The 19,418-nt window shown below is 37.8% G+C and overlaps 1 protein-coding gene across 1 annotated transcript in view; it reads left to right on the forward strand.

Moving 5' to 3' along the window:
* LOC130610427 (lymphocyte antigen 75-like) overlaps positions 1 to 19,418 on the forward strand; it is a 47,042-nt gene that overhangs the window by 14,376 nt on the left and 13,248 nt on the right. Inside the window, exons 12-24 of the mRNA XM_057430314.1 lie at positions 74 to 270; positions 1,621 to 1,763; positions 7,383 to 7,464; positions 8,006 to 8,077; positions 9,458 to 9,581; positions 10,434 to 10,469; positions 10,736 to 10,911; positions 11,734 to 11,798; positions 13,046 to 13,122; positions 14,208 to 14,344; positions 15,341 to 15,446; positions 17,465 to 17,625; positions 18,280 to 18,409. Of these exons, the coding sequence (XP_057286297.1) occupies positions 74 to 270; positions 1,621 to 1,763; positions 7,383 to 7,464; positions 8,006 to 8,077; positions 9,458 to 9,581; positions 10,434 to 10,469; positions 10,736 to 10,911; positions 11,734 to 11,798; positions 13,046 to 13,122; positions 14,208 to 14,344; positions 15,341 to 15,446; positions 17,465 to 17,625; positions 18,280 to 18,409 (1,506 nt within the window). The remainder of the gene's footprint in view (positions 1 to 73; positions 271 to 1,620; positions 1,764 to 7,382; positions 7,465 to 8,005; positions 8,078 to 9,457; positions 9,582 to 10,433; positions 10,470 to 10,735; positions 10,912 to 11,733; positions 11,799 to 13,045; positions 13,123 to 14,207; positions 14,345 to 15,340; positions 15,447 to 17,464; positions 17,626 to 18,279; positions 18,410 to 19,418) is intronic.

The raw sequence follows: 19,418 nt of genomic DNA on the forward strand, positions 1-19,418 counted from the left end.
TATACAGAAATATATGGGTTTTTTTGGACAACCAGCCAACAGTTTTAAATATGTCTTTTTCTTAAATCTTAAGAGTTTTCAGGAGGATGTGTGGCCATGCCCAGTGGAAAGTATCTTGGAAAGTGGGAAACCAAGGACTGTAAAGCCACTAAAGCGTTTTCTGTCTGCAAAAAATACATTGGACTGCCCAAGAAGCCAGAAGTACTCCCAAAGCCAACTGATCCGTGTCCCCCTGGGTGGCACAATGGATCTGGCCTTGCATGCTACAAGGTAAAAAGTAATTCGTATTAAATGCTAATTGTTCATTACTGTCTTGCTGCGTGTGATTAACCATTTTGTGGCTTACAGCTGGTCTGCAGAGTATTTCAAAGATGTTTTACACTAGGAGGAGGAATTTACGTTGATTCAGGTTGACTGCCTCCAGATATTCTCATGCATCATACTCTACTGATTCCTGAAAGATGCAGTGTGCCTTTCCCTGCTCTTTCTGTGGCCAGCTGAGTGGGCTGGCATCATTTGCCCTGTGCTGCTGACTTGGGAGCCTTCTGCTGACAGGGGGTACCACATCTGTGTCTTAGCCTGCCTGCCATCAGCTGGCATGCAGAGATACCTGAATAGGTGTCCTTCTCTTGTCCTTTTCCGTTCCCTTTCTATATGCTTAAGAGTGTGAATAGGAGAGATGGGATTTTCTCTGGTTTGAATACGGATAATCAAACATTATTAAAAAAGTGCAGCCTCAGCTGTATTTTACTGGTTTTGAAGTAAATAGTGGAAGTAAGCAGCCGTGCTGTTAGCTGGAGTGGCTTAAACAGGTTTGTACTTAGAAATGCAGGTTTTCCTCCTTCTGTTAACAATCAAATCAAGTTAAAACTGAGGCTGTTTATTAGATTGTTTTTTCATTATTTCTGGACTCAGTGTCTGTAATGAACTGTGTCTTGTAAACAGCTCATGTAGCAAAGTAGGAGAACTCAGCTTGAATAACAAGGCTGTGGCCAGGGATCCCAAAAGGATGAGTCTAGCTAATGTGCAGCATAGCTGTCCCATAGCTGATAGGATGTGACAGCTGGCAGTTTCTCCAGAACTCTTGTTGACCAAGTGTAGCATGTCTGTGCATGATTTAGCTGATGAAAATTGACTTGGACTGAAGTCAAGGGCATCAAGTGGTTACATTAGCTGAGGTGTGTGAGCCAAATATGCAATTCTGATACATACAGGTAGCAAAGGGCTTGCTGAAGAACTTTCTTCACCTGTAGCACCCAAATGGGCCTGGTTTCAGTGAACATTGGGCTTTGCAGTTCACCGCAAATTTGAAAGAACAGCATCCCTTAAAACCTGTAATTTGGTTGCAGTTTTGGAATGAGTTGGGTACTTTCTGGTAAAGAAAACCAGAAAGTCTGCCATACAGAGTATGCTGCATTTGAAACAGATTTTGTGAGCTAAACAGCTGTTGTCAAACAAACTGAAAAGAAGTAAAATAATTGTTAAGAAGTCAAGTTCTCTCCCTGTGGAAATGCCGCTTATACATTCCTGCCTATGGTGGCCATATTTTAGTAGTACAGAGTGTTTTAAAAAGGCTGTCACTTGTGTTGTTTTCTACTCTGATGTTTGGCTATTGTGAAGTTCTTCCACAGTGAACGAGTGCTACGAACCAGGACCTGGGAAGAGGCAGAAAGGTTCTGCGAAGCCCTTGGAGGCCATCTGCCTAGTTTTAGTCACTCGGAAGAAATCAAGGTGCTTCATTCTATCCTGAGAAAAATAATCAGGTAACAAACTAGCCATGCGCTAAAATTTTGGTTTCAGTCGCATTCTGTGGTAGACGCAAAAGCTGCTGCTCACCCCAGATGGCACATATGAGCTAGTGTGCGGTGACTGTCTTTCCCACAGTGAAAACGGCTAGATATGGCATTTGAACTGTTGGTCATGTCACTGCCTTCCTGGAAAACGTCAAGGGAATACAGCTTGGGCAAATGTTTCACATTGCTAGAGGGAGCGCAGGAAAAGAGGGGTTTACTTTGAGCATCTTCCATTACATGAATTTAAGTCTGTGTTATAAAAGTGTTTTCTTTTCTGCACTGAATTTTGGCACAACTAGATGATGATTGTTCCTATTCTTTACTAATACATTATTTAGAGATGAGTTGTTATCTAGTTTTTCAGATAAGTCTCACCTTTATTCATGAAATGCTTCCTGACTAAACTCGGTGCTGTTTTTTGAAAATGTGAATAATGTAACGTCCAGCAGTCTGGTTGGCACAGATCCCATTTGGCATAACTGCAGTAACACTGTATGTGCATTAGATGGGTATGTTGAGGTTTCTGGTATCAACAAATTACGCTACATAATTTATGAGTCTAAGGCTCTATTTTTAATCAAAGGAACTGTCACTGCAAAGCTTTATTAGGCATCGGTGTGATGTCAGGTCCTTATGTAATATGTTTTGAGGGTTTTTTTTGATTGGCAGCATGGTTTTTCAGAACTTTTGCCAGCTTAAACTCAAATGCTGCCAGTGTCTGATTAAATTTTTTCATGAACAAACTAAATCAGGATTATTTCAGAAGCTGCCAACATACAACACTCTGATTACATTTTAAAACTTGATGACTGAAGAGATGCTTTCTTGAAAGCCCAGTGAACTTTATTTAGAAGTGCACAAGTCATGAAAATTACTCAATGTTTATGTTAATAAGAGACAAAACCAAACTCCTATGCTCTCTATATAGATGGTTTAGCTTGTATAAAAGCCACATGTGATTCCTTACTAAAGTGACTAAAAAGTAGTGCACGAATTATTTTTACCTATATATCTTCTTATACTGTTTTGCAGTTACAAATTTTTGGTTTACTGTACCTTATCTACTGTGCAGCATGAATAGAGAAATAACTTATTTTATTTTCCTACAAGTACTTCCAGCTACTTTCCAGGTTGCAGACCATCTGAGGTATTAATTATAGTTAATGGTTATTTTTTTGTTAGGAGTTTAAAAGCAGAAACTTTTTCTGTCTTTCCAGAAAGTCGGCTGACACACAGTGCTACTGCAATTCCCGTATTTCAGAAAACTTGAACTTAGCCTGTAAGAAGTATTATTCTACCAGAACTAAAATAAGGGGCAGTATATTGAGCCCAGTATAAATTGGCTTTGCAATCAGTGTTGCAGTCACTGCATGTGTCAGATATAACCCAAACCACAGTATTTTCATCTGGATTAACCCCTTTTCAAGCACTGTATGACTTCCTGAACAGAAATACTGCATATTTGATATTAACTGAAGTCTTTTAAATAATGTTTGTTTGTTCAGATAACATAATGTTTAAGTTACTTATCCTTTTAAATTACTTGGAGGTCATGATTATATGAAGTATTTTGGAGATCAAGAGTAACTTGTCTGAAAAGAAGCTCATTTGAGAAAGGAGAGAGGAAACCAAGTGCATTATTTCACCAAGAACAAATAATTTTGGTAGCTGAGAGAAATCATCATAAGATAGTGTGTTTAGCTGCTGGAGCGCACTGGCATGCAGTTTGTCCATGTTCCTTGCATTTACTCAGTGCAGACTCTGACCTAAACTATTCATTCAGTGCATTCATTTCAGTCTGGGGAAGGAGCCACACCTTGGCTTTTTTGGTTTCGGGATTTTTCCCCTTACACAGTTCTCTGGTGACTCATTGAGAGCTGTTTGTTTTTAAATGTTAGCAAAAATCTGTTTGGTTCACCAGGAAGAGGGCAGATTGTCTAGTCTATTCTGTTCCTTACTGGGATTCCACCTTGGAGGCAAATAAGAGCTAACACTGCTCCAGCCAAGTTGGGCAATTGCCATTGGAAAGGAGAATAGAATTTGCCTGCCAACCTTCCTGTGTCTTGAAGAAACAGGAGATAACCTCTTTTCACTTTGAGGGACATAATACAGTCAGGGCAGATCCAGTTCAGTTGTTTCCATTCTTTTAGGATTGTTTTTGTGAACATTCTGCAGCTTACAGCTTGCAGCGATGCTGGACATAGAGTAACAGCTTGGACTGGTTAGAAATAACATTTCAATGAGAACACCTTACTGGAAAGAAATCCATTGCCTTTTATATGCACAGCTCTGCTGCTGCAGTTGTTCTGAATCTAGAGAGCATTTTTCCGATGCTTGAGTTTGAGTTTGCAAGAGAGAACTTATCTTAACACACTGGCCAAAACAGCAATAAAGCCGAGTTGCTCTTTTCTGCTGATAAAGAATATGTGATTAGCAGGGTGGAGGCTCAGCTAGTGGCAGTAGCATGTTGCAGGGGTCCAGAGGGTTTCATATATACTTCGAGCCAGCACTGCCTAGGTTTAAATGGTGTCTCAAATTGCACCACTAGGGAGGTGGCCCAGAAGTATACATTACCTTGTGTCAAGAACTAGGTTGAACTACAAGCCACAGTAACTTCAGTTATGCTTGTTGTCTTGTATTAGAGCTGACATAAGGGACAGGAAAAAAAAGACCTTTTTCTATTTCAGCAGTCAGAATATGACTGTAGAAAAATTACTGATTTATATTCCCTTCAATAAATCTAAACTATATTTTTCTGCTCCTGCATAATACTGACTTTAATGAAGTTTAAGTTCTCTGTGAGAGAAAAGCCACTGGTATTCTGCAGGGATTGCTGGAGATTTCATTGTTAATCAGCGTGGAGTTCATTGTAAAGCACAAATTGCACCCATTTTTTGGTTTAAAACTCAGCATCATGTAGGTTTTAGAGGCAGTTCCAGGAATGTAGCTCAAAAAATACTCTGGTAGTGGTAAATCTATTTTGATAGCAGTCCATAGGATGGGTTTTAAATGCTTTGCAATGAGGAGGCAGACACCTGAAGTACAAGCAAATTCCTTGCTGCAGGCTTAGTTGCAAGAGAGTCCCATTTCATGCTTGTCTTCAGTAGTTGGCGTAATTCTTTTCTGTGATGAGATGATAGTATAATTTCAGAGGGTTATCAAAAGGCTGTAGTTAAGCTTCAGAGTGCTATGGAGGATACTGTAGAGTTACTGAATTGCTCATGGTTGTGTCTGAACAATTCCAAAAGAACCAAAGAATGTGCATTCATGTATAAATGCCCAGTCAGCTGGAAAATGTTATGTTTGTAGGCCAGTAATTGTAAATTGGGAGATAAGCTGGAGAACTTCTTCACCTGACACACTTTTAATTTTGTTTGGGTTGTTTTTTTTTTTCATTACATAAAAGCCAAATAAATACAGGTTGAAAGATTTTGAAAAATGGCTCTAGTTCTTCAGATAATTACTGCAGATCCTTTTGAACTGAGTGTCTCAAATTTTCTTTTTAGTAGATACTCCTCTGTGATGATCAATTGCTTAAACTGCCCTAAGCCTGTAGGTGATGCTCTGGGGTTAAGCAATGTCTGATTCATAATTGGAAAGAACAATCACAGGAAAATAAAATCCTAAAAGCAGATTGCCAAAAGTCACGTAGGTGCTTGACAGCTGTGTTTGCATCACAGTTTTCGTATGGGGCATTTAGGTTCTTTAAAGACTCCTTAGTGATATCATTAAAAGCCAGAAGACTATTCAGTGTGAAAAGATCACATCGGTGTGCTCATATTGGCCCACCAGTGTCAGAAAATTGATACTGGAGTTGGGAGGGGAAAAGAAAAAAGGTACGTTGGTGGCTCATGCTTTTTTTTCAGTGGGAACCCTACTAAATAAGATGTTGTTGCCCTTCACATACTCTGACTAACATGTTGTTTGTTGGTGCTGCATTGTCAACCATTTCAGGCTCAATTTAACATCTTTACTGTAATACACGTGGAAAGGCAGTGGCAGTCTTGCTAAAGAATTTCTTAACATTGCACCTTGATTTCATAACACTGCTTATGCAGATGAACCTGGGTCCATCCCTCCATGTAATAACATTATTTTCATAAACTTTCCAAGTTCTGTCTTAAAATCACTTTAAATTTGTCAGCACTAATTTTTCTCGAAGATTTTTCGAATTCTGACCTCTGCTGGTCAGGCGTTTCTTTCCAGTTTTGAGCCTAGATTTGTTTCTGAGTTGTGCTTCCTTCAGACGTGATGTTCCTTTTGCTCAAATAACTTCTCTTCTTGGGGGTTTAGTCTTCTAAAGAAAAATTATATCCTTTCCCTGTCCTTCTTTGTCAAGGCTAGACAAGAAAATCCTTAATCCTTGTTAATAATCTAAACCTCATTTCCTCAAATATTCTAAATTCCTTCTCTGTATTTGCTACAACATGAATTTATGGAATAATACTCCTCATATAGTTTTACCAGAGCCCTGTACTGTGGCATCAATACTTTACTACCACTGTCAGACCATTTGGATCAGTGTGTTTTCCACAGGTCTGTTGCAGTAGGGTTTCTTGTAGTTTGTGATTCCATGGAAAACTCATGGTCTGCTGCTTCCAGCTGATACCATCATTCAGTAAAGTATCTGTTGCCTTTCTTGGGCAGTGTAGCAGACTGGGGTGAGTTATTGTAAACGTCATTATGTAGCGCAAAATTGATTCTTTGAGAAGTAGAGGTTGCAATACAGAACTAACCTTGCAGTTTGGCTTTTATTGTGTTATACTACCTATAACACAATGTACAATATCATAAGCAATAGTGAAGAGTAGGATAAAGGCTGTTACTGCAGATTTAAGTATTTACATTGTAAACCCATTTTTTGTGGGCAACTTTGTATCTTGGAGCATAGCTGAAATTTTGAATTTAAGCATCCCCTGCTTATAAAAAATGAAAAAGTAAAATCTAGAAAAAAATACAGTTCTGAGCATAATCCTGTAAAATGGGATGAAATATGAATTGCCATTCTTTTATGCAAGCATTAGAGTCAGTAGTGTTATGTGCTTATGTATGTCTATGCCTCTTTTATGAAGATGCATAATTGAAATGTGTTCCCATGCTTGGTTTGTTTATATCACTGATAAATTTGAGGAGAATGTGAAAGCAGTTATTCTATATGAGTAGAAGTTTTTGTGTGTTTTGAGGAAGAGTACATTTGAGCTGATGGTGTAGAGACAGATGACCTAAGATGGACAAGAGAAAGAATTAAGACAGATAAACACTGTGAGTGATTCTGGAAGAAAAGTGTAGAAAAGAAACCTTTATATCAAGTGACAACAGATGAAGTGGTGATGCAGCGAACAAAGGAATTACCCAATTTAGTTAGTTTTAATCTGTGCTCAGGGAAAGGCAACCTATAGATCTTAAAGAAAAGTGCAGAAGAGGTCTTAGCCCTTAACACCCATTTTTAGTTTGAACTGCTGCAACTTGCAGTAGTAAGCCTTTGGTTTTGCTGCTTGATCCTAAGTAATGCTGTGGCATAGGTCAGTCTTTCTATTAAATGAGCTGAACCATACACTTGGTTTAAGATTTTATCTTTCTTATTTACAGCAATGACAGATGGGTATGGATTGGAATGAATAAGAGGAGTCCAGATTCTCTGGGAACCTGGCAATGGAGTGATGATAAACCTGTAAGTTAAATTTTAACTAGGAAACATCATGTCCTGATTTGTTTCAGCTTGGACTGTATTGAAAGTAAATTTGTAAATATTGTAGTTAAATATGGTAGATCCTCCAGCAGGTGAATAATTCAAAACAAGATTGTGCACTTAAGAGCTGCCATCCAGGCAGATTTCCAATTGAAAACTTTATCTTTAATGTTTGACCTCATTTCTATCTCTATTGCGTTAAAATATTTTAACAGAACTATAGTAGGAAACAAGATGTCTTAAATGCCACAACAGAGGGGAGGGTTTATTGATTTATCTCCTTGGTAAGTCAGGCTGCTCCAAAGTTACCTTCCTCACTACAGTTGATATATTTGCCTGAAATTGTGAGTTTCCCCCAGGTAAGGGCTACGCAGACTCAAAACTGATCCAGTAACTGCCATTTAGCACACATTTTAATAGTGATAAATGTAGTGGGATCCTAGGTTTGAGTGGTTATCTCTGGGGATAATTGTTGCAAAAATAGCCATGAAGTAATGATTCTTTCATCCTGTCTATCCAACAGGTAACTAGTGTTGTTATGCCACTCGATTATCTGGAAGATGAATATGATACAAGAGACTGTGCTGCATTAAAGGTTAGTTTCAAGGATTTTTATAACAGTGTGCATATTTTTACATGGAAGTACTGGGAAAAAATACCTTTGCTAGCCATATATTGAATTTATCTTGACTGTCTACATGCTTTCTTTGCACAGTGAAAGAGTTGCTAGCGTTCCCTTTATCAATATCCACCTATTATAAATTTTCCCTTCAAGCAGTTTTTTATGAACCAAGTGCTATGCTAATGATAACCTTTCGTAAGACTTCTTTAGAACTACAAAATATTTTAATAACAATGCTATTATTCTCTCTTGCATAATGCTGTATTATGTATCTCTTGTATATTACGCTTAAGAATGTAAAGTGGAGTCTAAAACAAAAAAGCAAACTGAGCCCTACCAGTAACTTTTTCTGAACTACTAATTAAGAAAATGCTTGCAACCTAAAGTAAGTGAATGCAGTAGCTAGGATACAGTGTTTGTGTTTATTGTGTGTATTTCTTTATTTACTTGTAAAATAGACTGTAAGTGCTGTGTCAGTTTCTAATAAAAATGTCAGGCCTTCTGGTTAATTCCTAATTACCTTCTTCATTGCTTAATTTGGGCTTGATAGCTTGAATTTTAAAATGGCCTTTAACTTTTCTGAAACATCATATGACTTTTTATAAGATTATTCCAATACCATACTTTCTTTTAACTTAATTAGAATCACCTCTGCTGTTAGGATTTACTGGAAGAGAGGGTAGTTGCATCCCTTTGCTTCTGTTCACAGCGGTTTCCCCTCATTCTCTTCTGCTTTCTTCATGACACCAGTCCAAGAAGCTGTCAGCGTTAAGCTACTGAAAATTCTAGTCAAGAGAAGAGCAGTTTGAAGGGAACACTGAATATAGTAGCCTCCCTCACCTACCTGTTAGGTATAGACATGTTCTTTCACTAAGTGATAGAAAATAGTCCTTACTGGAGAGATCACCAAGAGCGATATCAGATTTTAAGCTTTATTGTAGGAAATAAATAGGAAAGATTATTTCTCTGCTAGTTCAGATGGTTTCTTCTTTTGAGCAGACATAGGAATAATTTCAGGGCAACGAGTAGCAACAGATAATTCAAAAATAAGCATCGACGAGACTTTGTGTGCTACAAGAACCCCCAAAGAAACAACATTGCAAGAAGAGACTTTTGTGTGTAGATTGACCTTAAGCCTTTTACCTAATCGCTTCACAAGCTTGGCTAGCATGGAGAGTTATAGTTGAAGTGTTAAAGTTGTACCTGCCCTTTTTTTTTGTCAGATAAGTTGTGGAGCTAACACCACAGTGAAATACATTGACTTTGCCAAAGTACCTTTTAAGTACGGTTTCATTTCACATTTCAGAGGCCTATGCCATACTAACTCAGTTCTCTGTTCCTGCTTGTATACAGACTTCTCAGTTTTCACGGAGATCATTTTGGAGATTTTATTTCCACGAAGGCAGAGACCTGGAATTTTACTTTAAGCCTTTTGATTGTGAAGCTAAACTTGAATGGGTCTGTCAGATAACAAAAGGTAAACTGCAGTTACATCCATTTATTCAAATGAAAGAGTTTATTATTTATTTCCACTGAGTTGTCCTTGTTGCTGAGTTACAGAAACTGCAAGCAATATCATTTCCTCTCTGAACTGTTAAGAGGATAGTATGTGAGATGTCTGGCCTCTGTCACAAACAGATGTGCACTTAGAATATTCAAAGCTATATCAGAAAATGGCCATGAACAAAATAACAGCTCCCATATTCTTTCTTGTCTACAAACTGAGAAGTGGCTTCTTATTAGGCGAGGTGATAAAAGCTGCTGAGTTGCAGCATTTGTGGACTTCGCTTAATTTTTTGTAGTGATATTTATAACTATATGAAGACAGACATCTTGAGTGTACAGTTTGCTTCAGCCTTAGGTGAATCAGCTGCCTTCTGGTAAAACTGGTGTACTAGCTCATCATTGCAGTGAGACAAAGGGGTGGGAATACAAAATAATGGCTGGCGTATCTGCACAGATCCAGATTTTTCCATGCAGTATGAAAAGTGCTGTAATCTGGTAAACTTTTATGCTTTAGTTGTTTATTAAAAGGCAATTTTATTAAACTTTCTTGTTGTGGGGAGATATTGGTAGATACACTACTTTAATGCTTGTACTCTGCTTGAGAGAAAAAGCCCACAGATGTTTAAGGCTGAGGTATACAAAACTCCCATTAGTTTTACAGCAGCTTATTTTGAATTGTCAAACCTAGGTATGATTTTCTTCTCCTGTTTTTTTGATCATGCATACTGAGAAGCAAAAGTATAATCCATCACTTCCATTACTGGTGACCAGTCTTGTTAGAAGGTGAACTTGAAGTGACTATTACTTTTTTTCCTCTGGACAGGTAGCACTCCAACAACACCTGAGTGGTATATACCAGGTAAATGTTTTTTTAATGTATTCTTCTGCTATGTGTATGTAGTTGTTAAGACTATATCTTTTATTAGTTTTGTCATTACTATGTTAACACCTCTTTGATACTGGCAAAGGTCATGACTGATAGAATTTGATTCTGAGAGAGCTGAGAATGCAAGGAGTATTGGCTTTTTCCAATACCAGACTGAAATTTCTTACTACATTCAGAAAAAAAAAAGCTGACTTTTTTCAAAATTGATTTCTTATGCATGTGGTATTTCTTCTGCATAGATGAAATTGGAATTCATGGAGCACCACTTGTTGTTGATGGAGCAGAGCTGTGGTTTGTACCGGATAAAAACCTGAGTTTCCAGGAAGCTATTTTCTACTGTCAAAAAAATGATAGTGATTTAGCCTCTGTGGAGTCTTACCCCAAACTCAGGGCAATACTGTCTCAAATAGAAAAGGTAAGGGGGTATAATCTATCTAACAGGTACTTTCCACTATAGGGAAATTTTCTTGCCATTTTTTGCAATGTAAGAAGATGTTAATCCTTAATTTCTTTCTTTTTCATGTTGGCCTTAATAGTTTTAATAGTTTTTGCACTGTAATAATAGACTTTAAAAATATTCCAATGTCAGTCTTGTAAAAGAATTTTTAAATTTAAAAGTGGCCTTAACAGCATGGTAAAAAAAAAAAAGCCAAAACCAAACCTCCAAGTGGAGAGCGGAGAATGTCATAACAGATAGGACTACCAGGTAAGCATCCCACTGTCTGCAAATACTTCACTAACAATGTGCCCATTCTTAATTTTATGCACAGGACATCACATCATTTTCACCTGATGAGAGGATTGAATTAGAAATGCATGATGGTCTGATAGACTTTACTGGAATGGTTTTGTAGTGTTGAAAGCATGCAAGTACATTCTTTTAAGGAATCTTACCAAAGCCTTTTAAGTCCTAGTTATCTGGTAGAATTCCTGCTAAGAATTTTGTGGGAATGATGTATCTAGCACATGCTTAAGACAGTGCTGCAAGATTTCCTTTGCTTTATGCAGCACAGTGGAAAATACAGCTTCTTTTTCTAGTAGGCGCAGGGGTCTATCTACTTGGTGTATTTGTCTCAAACTGTATCCTTTCCTTTTGCTGAAGAATAATAATTCCTTCACATTTTAGAAACATTATAAATGCAAATTAATTTTGTCATTGATTTATCCTTGGTAGAGACTGGAGCTTTTTCTCTGTGGGTCGTAAAATACTGGGGGGTTTTGTTCTTTGTTTCCACAGTTATCAAACAGCGAACAGAAGTGGTGGCTGAAGTTTATTGATTATGGCTACAGTTATCATTCACCGTATGTAGAATAATTATGAGATACATTATTGAAAGCTTTTGTTGGTGTGCCTTTTAGGAATATAGTTAAATAGAATAGTGTCCAAAGGAAAATATTTTATCCCAAAATTTGTAAAAGGGAATACCTCTTCTGTGTCATCCCAGAGACGTAAAAAAAAAAATCTTAACCAAGCTAGAAAAAAATACAGCATTATTCAGTGACTGTTGCTCTCTGCTTCTGTTTGCGTGTACCTGCACATGTTCTTACCATGCTAAACTTAAACCATAGAATATCTAAACCAGAGAGAGTAGAACTGTGCAGTGCTCGAACAAAGCAAATAATGGTTGGGACAGTATGAGTGTACAATTAGAAAGTGGGTATGTTTCAAAATACTGTTGAAATATTTCAATTAGCTAACAAATTGAGTTCTATTCCCGTTAGAAGCATTACAGACATCAAAAGTTTAATGCATAGTAACACTAATAACTGAATTCATAATCCATTTTTCTTGTGTCTGTGAGAGCCTCTAGATTTCAGGATATTGGGCTTTAACATCTTAGTCCTGACATACGAATCCTTGAAATCTGTGGTCATAGTGACCACTGTATTCCACTGATCTTTAAAATGCTTTTGTTGGATTTTTAAGCTCAGCAGTGTTCTGTTACAAATCGGGGAAGTGGTAGAAAAAAAAAAATAAATCGCTGTATATTGGCTCTGAGGATATCCCAAATGTACCTGGGAACAGGGAGTGGGAAATTGGCTTGAGAGATCACTCTTGCATTTAAGTGACGCTAAAGTCTTGGAGGGCTTATGGTATAGCCCTGTGGAGCTGAGATGACTCGCAGCAAACCTTGCATTTTGTTTTTTGTAGCTGCAGTAAAGGATCACGGCCTTCTTACAAGGAAAATTATTCACTCTCCAAAATACTGTGGAAATATATTACTGTGTAAATAGAATAGACTATTGCCCATTTTCCTCACTTTTCCTGAAAGTGTTCTGAAATTGCAGCATGGTGGTAAATAACCTCCTACCGTTGTTCTGTGTATCTCCTCAACAAAGTTAATTTGGGCATGGTACATGAATACTGAATCTACCACATTTTTGTTCCTAGTCTAGTTTTTCCCCTTCTGTCCTTTCCAGTGCTGTAGGGCATCTCCTAGAAACAGTTACCAGCCCAAATTTTTGTTTGCACTGGCTCTGTTACTATCAGAGCTTCCATTTGAAGATCCCATTGGATTGGAGATTGACTCTGAAATGTTTATATCCAGTTTACAGTTATTTTCACGCTTCCATGATCGATTCCTGAGAGATTGCTGGTATGTTTCTAGAAAAAACTGGTATAGAGGTAAGGCTGTTCTTGTTTTTTCACCTTTCTCTGTCATTATTACCTTAAAAAAAAAAGGTAATTACTGTTCTGACTAAACTCTTGTATTGAATGCAAATTAATATTAAATTAGGAGTGACTGGCTTCTTGATGATGATCTGATTGAATCTGAATTCTCCATTGAATCTGGAGTCATTTATTTCTTCCTCATAGTGGAAGCCATGGTAATATTTCTTGATGACCAGAGGCAAATCTGAATTCAGCTGACAAATTTTTAAGATTGATTGTCACTCTTTTTACAACATTAATTAGGTGACATCTGGTTTTGGTGGTTACCTTTTTTGTGTTTATGCTACATATTCTGACCTCAGGAAATTAAGTCTTAGTGTTGTGTTAGGGAAGCTTGACTGAATACTTGCAATCGCATATGCATCTGAAGATGCAAATTTCATTAAGTAGTGGAGTCATACTGGAAGAGGTACACAAAGTAATGGAAATGCTACCTGGTGGTACTTGAAGCTTCTTACTTTGTTTTTTCAACACTATTTTATATTGGGGAAAATGTGTAACTCCTAAAGAACAGATAGTTCCTCCTGTCTACTACACTTTTCACTTTAAAGCACATTTTCACATTATTGGTTATATGCTGCTGACCTGTTTTCATCCCTGTTAGCCAAAAATTGTTCTGGACTGGGAAGCCATGTAAAGCAGCATAGGCCAGACACTCTCCATATGGATATTAAAGGGTTGCTTTTGGCTTTATGACCACATATCTTCTATGCCACATAGCCCTCATATTCAAAATTTTCCTATTTCATAATGTTTCTGTTTTGAAGTTCTCTGCCTATATGAAATGTTACTAATGGAAGTAACAGATCAGTGTCTGTATCTTTAGAAATATTGTATTACTGTCTGATAGAAATCATTTATGTTTGTCTTTTGCTCTATTGTTACTTTTATTGCTTTAGATTGCATAGTACTTCACCATGGTTGCACTGAAAAGAACTCCCCTTCAGATTGGTCTTTGTCATGTCAGAAAGTATGGATAGCAACTGGAGATTGATAGGCATTACCATAACTGGTTTTTAAAACTTTTATTTCTGCAGACTACCCAGTTAACTGTAATGTGAAACTGCCCTTCATCTGTGAAAAAAATAATGCCTCCTTACTAGAGAAACACGATCCCAGTTACCGCCCAGTCAGAGGAGGTTGCCCTAAAGGTTGGCATCAGTTCCGGAATAAGGTACAGAGATAATACAGATCAGTCATCCTTTGCCATTTTTCATAGTCTAGTAATCTGGAGTGCCCTGCTGAAGGAGGTGAGAAAGTAGCCCCTGTGTTTAAGAATAGACTGGAAGGTGGCTTTTGAAAATGATATGATTAAAGCCATCTCCCCCACTTCTCAGTCCCTGATTCAGGATGGATGGTTTCTTCCTCTCAAAGCAGTAATTTTCAGGTTTTTTACTTTCCCATTACCGCGTATTAAAGTCCAAGAACATTAGTTGTATTGTCTGATCCTGGGCTCTGCTTTGGAGGAAGAGAAAGATTAGAAAGGGAGAGGATGAGGTTTCTGTGGCAGAAGTGTCTTGATTCTCTTGCTGAGTAATCATAGGCAGGCAGCAAGCTGGCAGACACTCTGCTTCCAAAGTTGCCTTAAGGACTTCCTTAAGAGTTAGAAGCAGCTTCTAAGAATTAACCAACAGGTCAGAAACCATAGTATAGTAGATTTCGGTACTATGTTTTAAAGCAGTTATCTAAGGTCTTAGACTGATTCCTGTTATTTGGTTCACCATTATTCTGTATGTAAGAAGGAACTTGCATCAAATCTTGCACATTACATTGTGCCATGGTTTGCAAATTTAATTTGCATCATTGCAGAATGCAGCTTTTAAGCTCCCATGTAGTTTCTCCTGAAAGGTAATGAATTACAATACAGGTTCATGGCCCAATCCTGTCTTGACTTGAGACTTCATGTGTGAATTCTCAGTCTTAAAACAGTATATGATCCTGATGTAGCTGTTTAAAAATTACTGAATTCTAATCATCAGTGAATGAGGAGTTAGTCAGTGGGATCATTTTATATTTAGCTGTTCTGTTTAATCTAATAAGAAATGCATGCAGCTAGTTCCATTGCTTTTTAAGGAAAATAATTATATGTTATTGCAGGAAGTGAGCAGTGAATTTTTAGGGTTGGTTTAAGAACATGATGAAAATCAGTTTCATTATGTTTGTTTTGCAGTGTTTCCAAAAGATGAAACCTGAATATTTAACATTTAATGCAGCTAATGAAAAGTGTGTAACTTTTGGAGGCTCTCTGCCATCTATCTCAAATCAAGCTGAGCAAGGTATGATGGTGAACTGGGGGCACTTTTAGTTTGCAGCTTATCTTCCAAATTCAGTATGGTCCTGCGTAAGAACGTTAGCATAAAATAAGTTGGTTATCTACTGGCATAGTGGGAGCATTCTAAAAATCTTATGACCAATTAAAAATGTGTTGTCTCTTCTTGTTTGTATCACTGGAAACATAACATGGAAATGTAGTCAGCAAATATTTGGGCCAGTTTGAAGTGAAGATTCTCTGTATGATTCTAACCTGAAAGGAAAAAAAAACACCAACAAAAAAACAAAAAACCAAAAAACCCTTTCACTAAGTGTTGAGGATAGAATAGTCACCATTGAATGAAGAATTGCTTTGCACATTAAAACATAACTGAGACTGTACTTTGCACTGTGAAAACCCCCTTAGGAGCTCCTTCCAAGACAAGCTCAGCTATATGTGTGGGAATGAGACGGTAAACAGCGCCTGCTGGATCACATAGGACCCTCTGTGTCTCAGTGTGCTGGGCAGTTTAATGGGGCAGCGTATCTAAATGGACCAGCTGCAAGGTCTCCAGGACACTGATAGGGGGATAGAAAGGGGGCTTGCAAAATACAGAGTTGTTCCACCTGCCTCTCAGCTGTTGTTTAAATTAGAGCAAGTGAGGTAAATGCAGTGAGGAAGAAAGGCGTTGGCATTGTTTGCCAGTGATGTTGGCTGCTGAATGAGATGGCTGTATTGGCATCTCTGTTCTTGTGGATAGCTAACAGTTCTCTACAGGTGTATCTGAAGTCGCTCAGTTGAATTCTGCAGTGTGCACAGTGCATATTTTCTTTATATGCAAATAACCTCTTGGCAAAGGAAGTATGGAAGGTGAACTATGAGGCCCCTAGTGTGCCTGCAGGTATCAGCTGAATAGCAGTTGGTTTTTACTGATGTTACTGGGGAGAAATGGAGTGGTAACCATACAGAAATATACATATTTGAGACCTGTGTGGGTTTGAATGCTTTTAAGATTGCAGCAGCCATTCTGAAATATTACCTAGTAGGATCTTTTATCTGATTTGGTGCATATGGAACTGTTGTTGTTGTTTCTTGTTTGTTTTTCTTTCTGCCCTGCAGCGGAGGCCACCTGTATGGAAGGATGGCACAGTCCTCTTAAAAAAAAACACAACAAAAAACAAAACCCAACCAAACCAAAAAAAAAACAACCAACCAAACAAAAAAATCCAAAACACCCTGCCTCTTTCTGTAGGCTGCTTCTACTCTTCCCAGTGGCATCAGGTGGCTAGCCAGCTCTGACATGTAAATCTTCAATGGCTTTGTCTAGCTCAGAAAATAGGTTGCAGTTAGTCTGGCATGTGGCCAATAGTTAAGACATGTCAGCAGTAGCTAATTACATAGCTTCAATTTGTCTTCCTAATCTAGACAAGTTCAGTGAATGCCTTTGGTGCCTGGAGGGTTACTGAAGCCTATTGTTTTGTGCCAGAATGTTCACTAAGAGGGGGTCTGGTTTAAGGGTTTCCTGGATGATTTTTTTTTTCCCCCACCCAGCTAAACCTGACTTCCTTTGTCCTGTCCTGCTTTCTCCGTTGATGGGGTGGGCAAACCCTGCCAGAATCCAAGAAATGGTTCCAATTTATGGTATACTTCAGTAGGAGGTGAAGATGGCAGATAAGACTTTCTCCATCAATTCAGAGGACAGGAGGGAACTCTTCTGTTATCTAGAAGATCTTGCAGGCCTGTGGAAAAGCAGATTCTGAAATTTTGATACAAGGGTGCCAAGTAGTGGGCAGAGAAACAGGTTAAATCCACTATCTGCTCTTCAGCTGAGAATTTGGAGGACAAATACCAGTACTCTGCTCCTTTCAGATAATCAACATGAAAGGTGTAATGGAAGGAAGGGATGAGAAGCATTTCAAAACCATAAAGGGCTAGGAATATTAAGTTAATACAGATGGGGGTTGCATTACCTTGTTTATGTGAAGCCTTTTTTCAGATGTTTACTATTGTTATAATATGTACATTTACTGTTCTGCCCAACAGATTATATAACGTCTTTGCTTCCTGGTATGCCAAAAGATATTTGGATTGGTTTGCAGTTTCTGTTCAGCACAAGGGAAAACAAATGGATAGATGAGAGTAGACTGTTGTATAGTAACTTTCACCCACTCCTGACAGGAAGATTAAGGAAAATTCCACTGGATGTAAGTTCTGACTTTTGACTTTTCTTGGTTATTGAGTAATGAAATTTGAAATAATGACTATATTAAAAAAGAAGTAAAAAAAAAAATCTGTAACAGACAAAATCCCCAGTTAGTGGTTTTAATTTACAAACACCATGACTGATGATAATGGAGTTCTGCTTATCTTTATTTGGATGACAACTTCTGAACTGAGATACGAAACACTGGAGGGTGAAGAAGAAAAGCTGAAACAACCATTTAATGACTCTTCTGGGACTTCTATTTGCAATTTAAAGACTACATGAAGACAGTCATCAGAAAGGTGTCATCAGTAATTCTTGATTCAGTTTCACTTAGAGTGCATCTGTAAACCATTATACATTGGTATTTTGCTTGCTGCTCTACCCCAGGTGGAGCATTTGACATGTAATCAAATCACACCTACAAACAGGATTTATTGTATGTATTAAATAATTTTTTATTCTCCCCTGTATTTAATTTATGAATTACTTTATGTCCAGGCACCTACCAGTGCTTGTAAAATAGGTAAGCTGTATTCCACCACTTCTTTGAAACTTCTTAAACAAGTTTAGACAGCTCAGGTTCTCCTAGCCTCATCTTATGTCCCCTTCTCTACACAAGTCTGTTAATGTCTTACTTAATTCTGGTTTTCAGCTTTTTGATGAAGAATTTAACAATCAGTGTGGTGTAATCCTCAATGATCCCAAATCACAGTATGTTGGAACATGGAATTTCACTGCTTGTGCTGACAGGCATTTCTTGGGTATATGCCAAAGGCCTATAGGTAAGTCTGAAGAGTCAAAATAAATTAAAGCCAGAATTTGCAGTAAAGATGCATGTTGCGAGAGGCCTTTTAATGCATGTAGGGTATTGCACTTAAAGAGCAGGAGAGACTGAGCAGGTGTATTTTTGGAACAGCAGAGTGTGGAAAAGTATCTGGGACCTGTTTTGTCAGTTATTCAGAATTTTCCCTTTTGTTTTTCATAGCCCAGTTCAGAGGGAATCTCCTTTCCTGAGAGACTCTGTGTTTCGGTGCAACCATACTTCAGCAGACAGGGCTCTAATGTTCTGTGGGCATAAAGGTTGTATCAGTGACCCTTTTTTACTCTTCAGAACTGTAGAAGTGAGAAGCCCTGGAAAGGAATCTTCACAATATTTCTATCCTACTTAAATATACCATGTGGGTTTTAGTGCTATCACAATTGGGGTGATGCAGCTTTCCCTTCATACAGATTTGTTGATGTAAGTGGGTTTTCTTAATCTAAACTAAAAATAATACTCTGATGTAGCTGTGTGGGTTGGTCGATAGCAATTACTGGAATCAGATCAAGCACATGTCGCTGTTATACACATTTAATTAGTGCTATGGGCTAATGTTCAGCATACCCACTTCTGAGTATGTTCCTCTATGTAAATAATCCTTTTAAGTCACTAACATGCTATCATCTAAAAAAAAAAACACAAAAACAACCCACAAGAATACCCCGAAGAAAACCAACAGTCGTGCAAAACACTGAAGAATATGCCCACCTTCTTCATTCTCAAATAGGCAAAGATATTTCCCCATCCTTAATGAAAAAATATTCTTTATTTCAGTGCCAAATACTTCTGAAATTCCAAGTGTCTGTATTAGAAGTCTTGATGGAAGTGAGGTAGTTATAAAAATTCGAAAAGGGGATTTTTATTAATAGGAGGTTGACTCTGTATATGTGTAGATTATTATATTATTAGTCTAGGCTGACTGAAATACTAAGCACTTCTTCTTTGCCATAGCTGTAGAAGGTGTAATGAGA

The sequence above is a fragment of the Pezoporus wallicus genome, unplaced genomic scaffold (assembly GCF_028554395.1).
Source record: "Pezoporus wallicus isolate ANWC-B61680 ecotype Strahan unplaced genomic scaffold, APGP_CSIRO_Pwel_v1 contig_5261, whole genome shotgun sequence".
Taxonomy (NCBI): Eukaryota; Metazoa; Chordata; class Aves; order Psittaciformes; family Psittacidae; genus Pezoporus; species Pezoporus wallicus.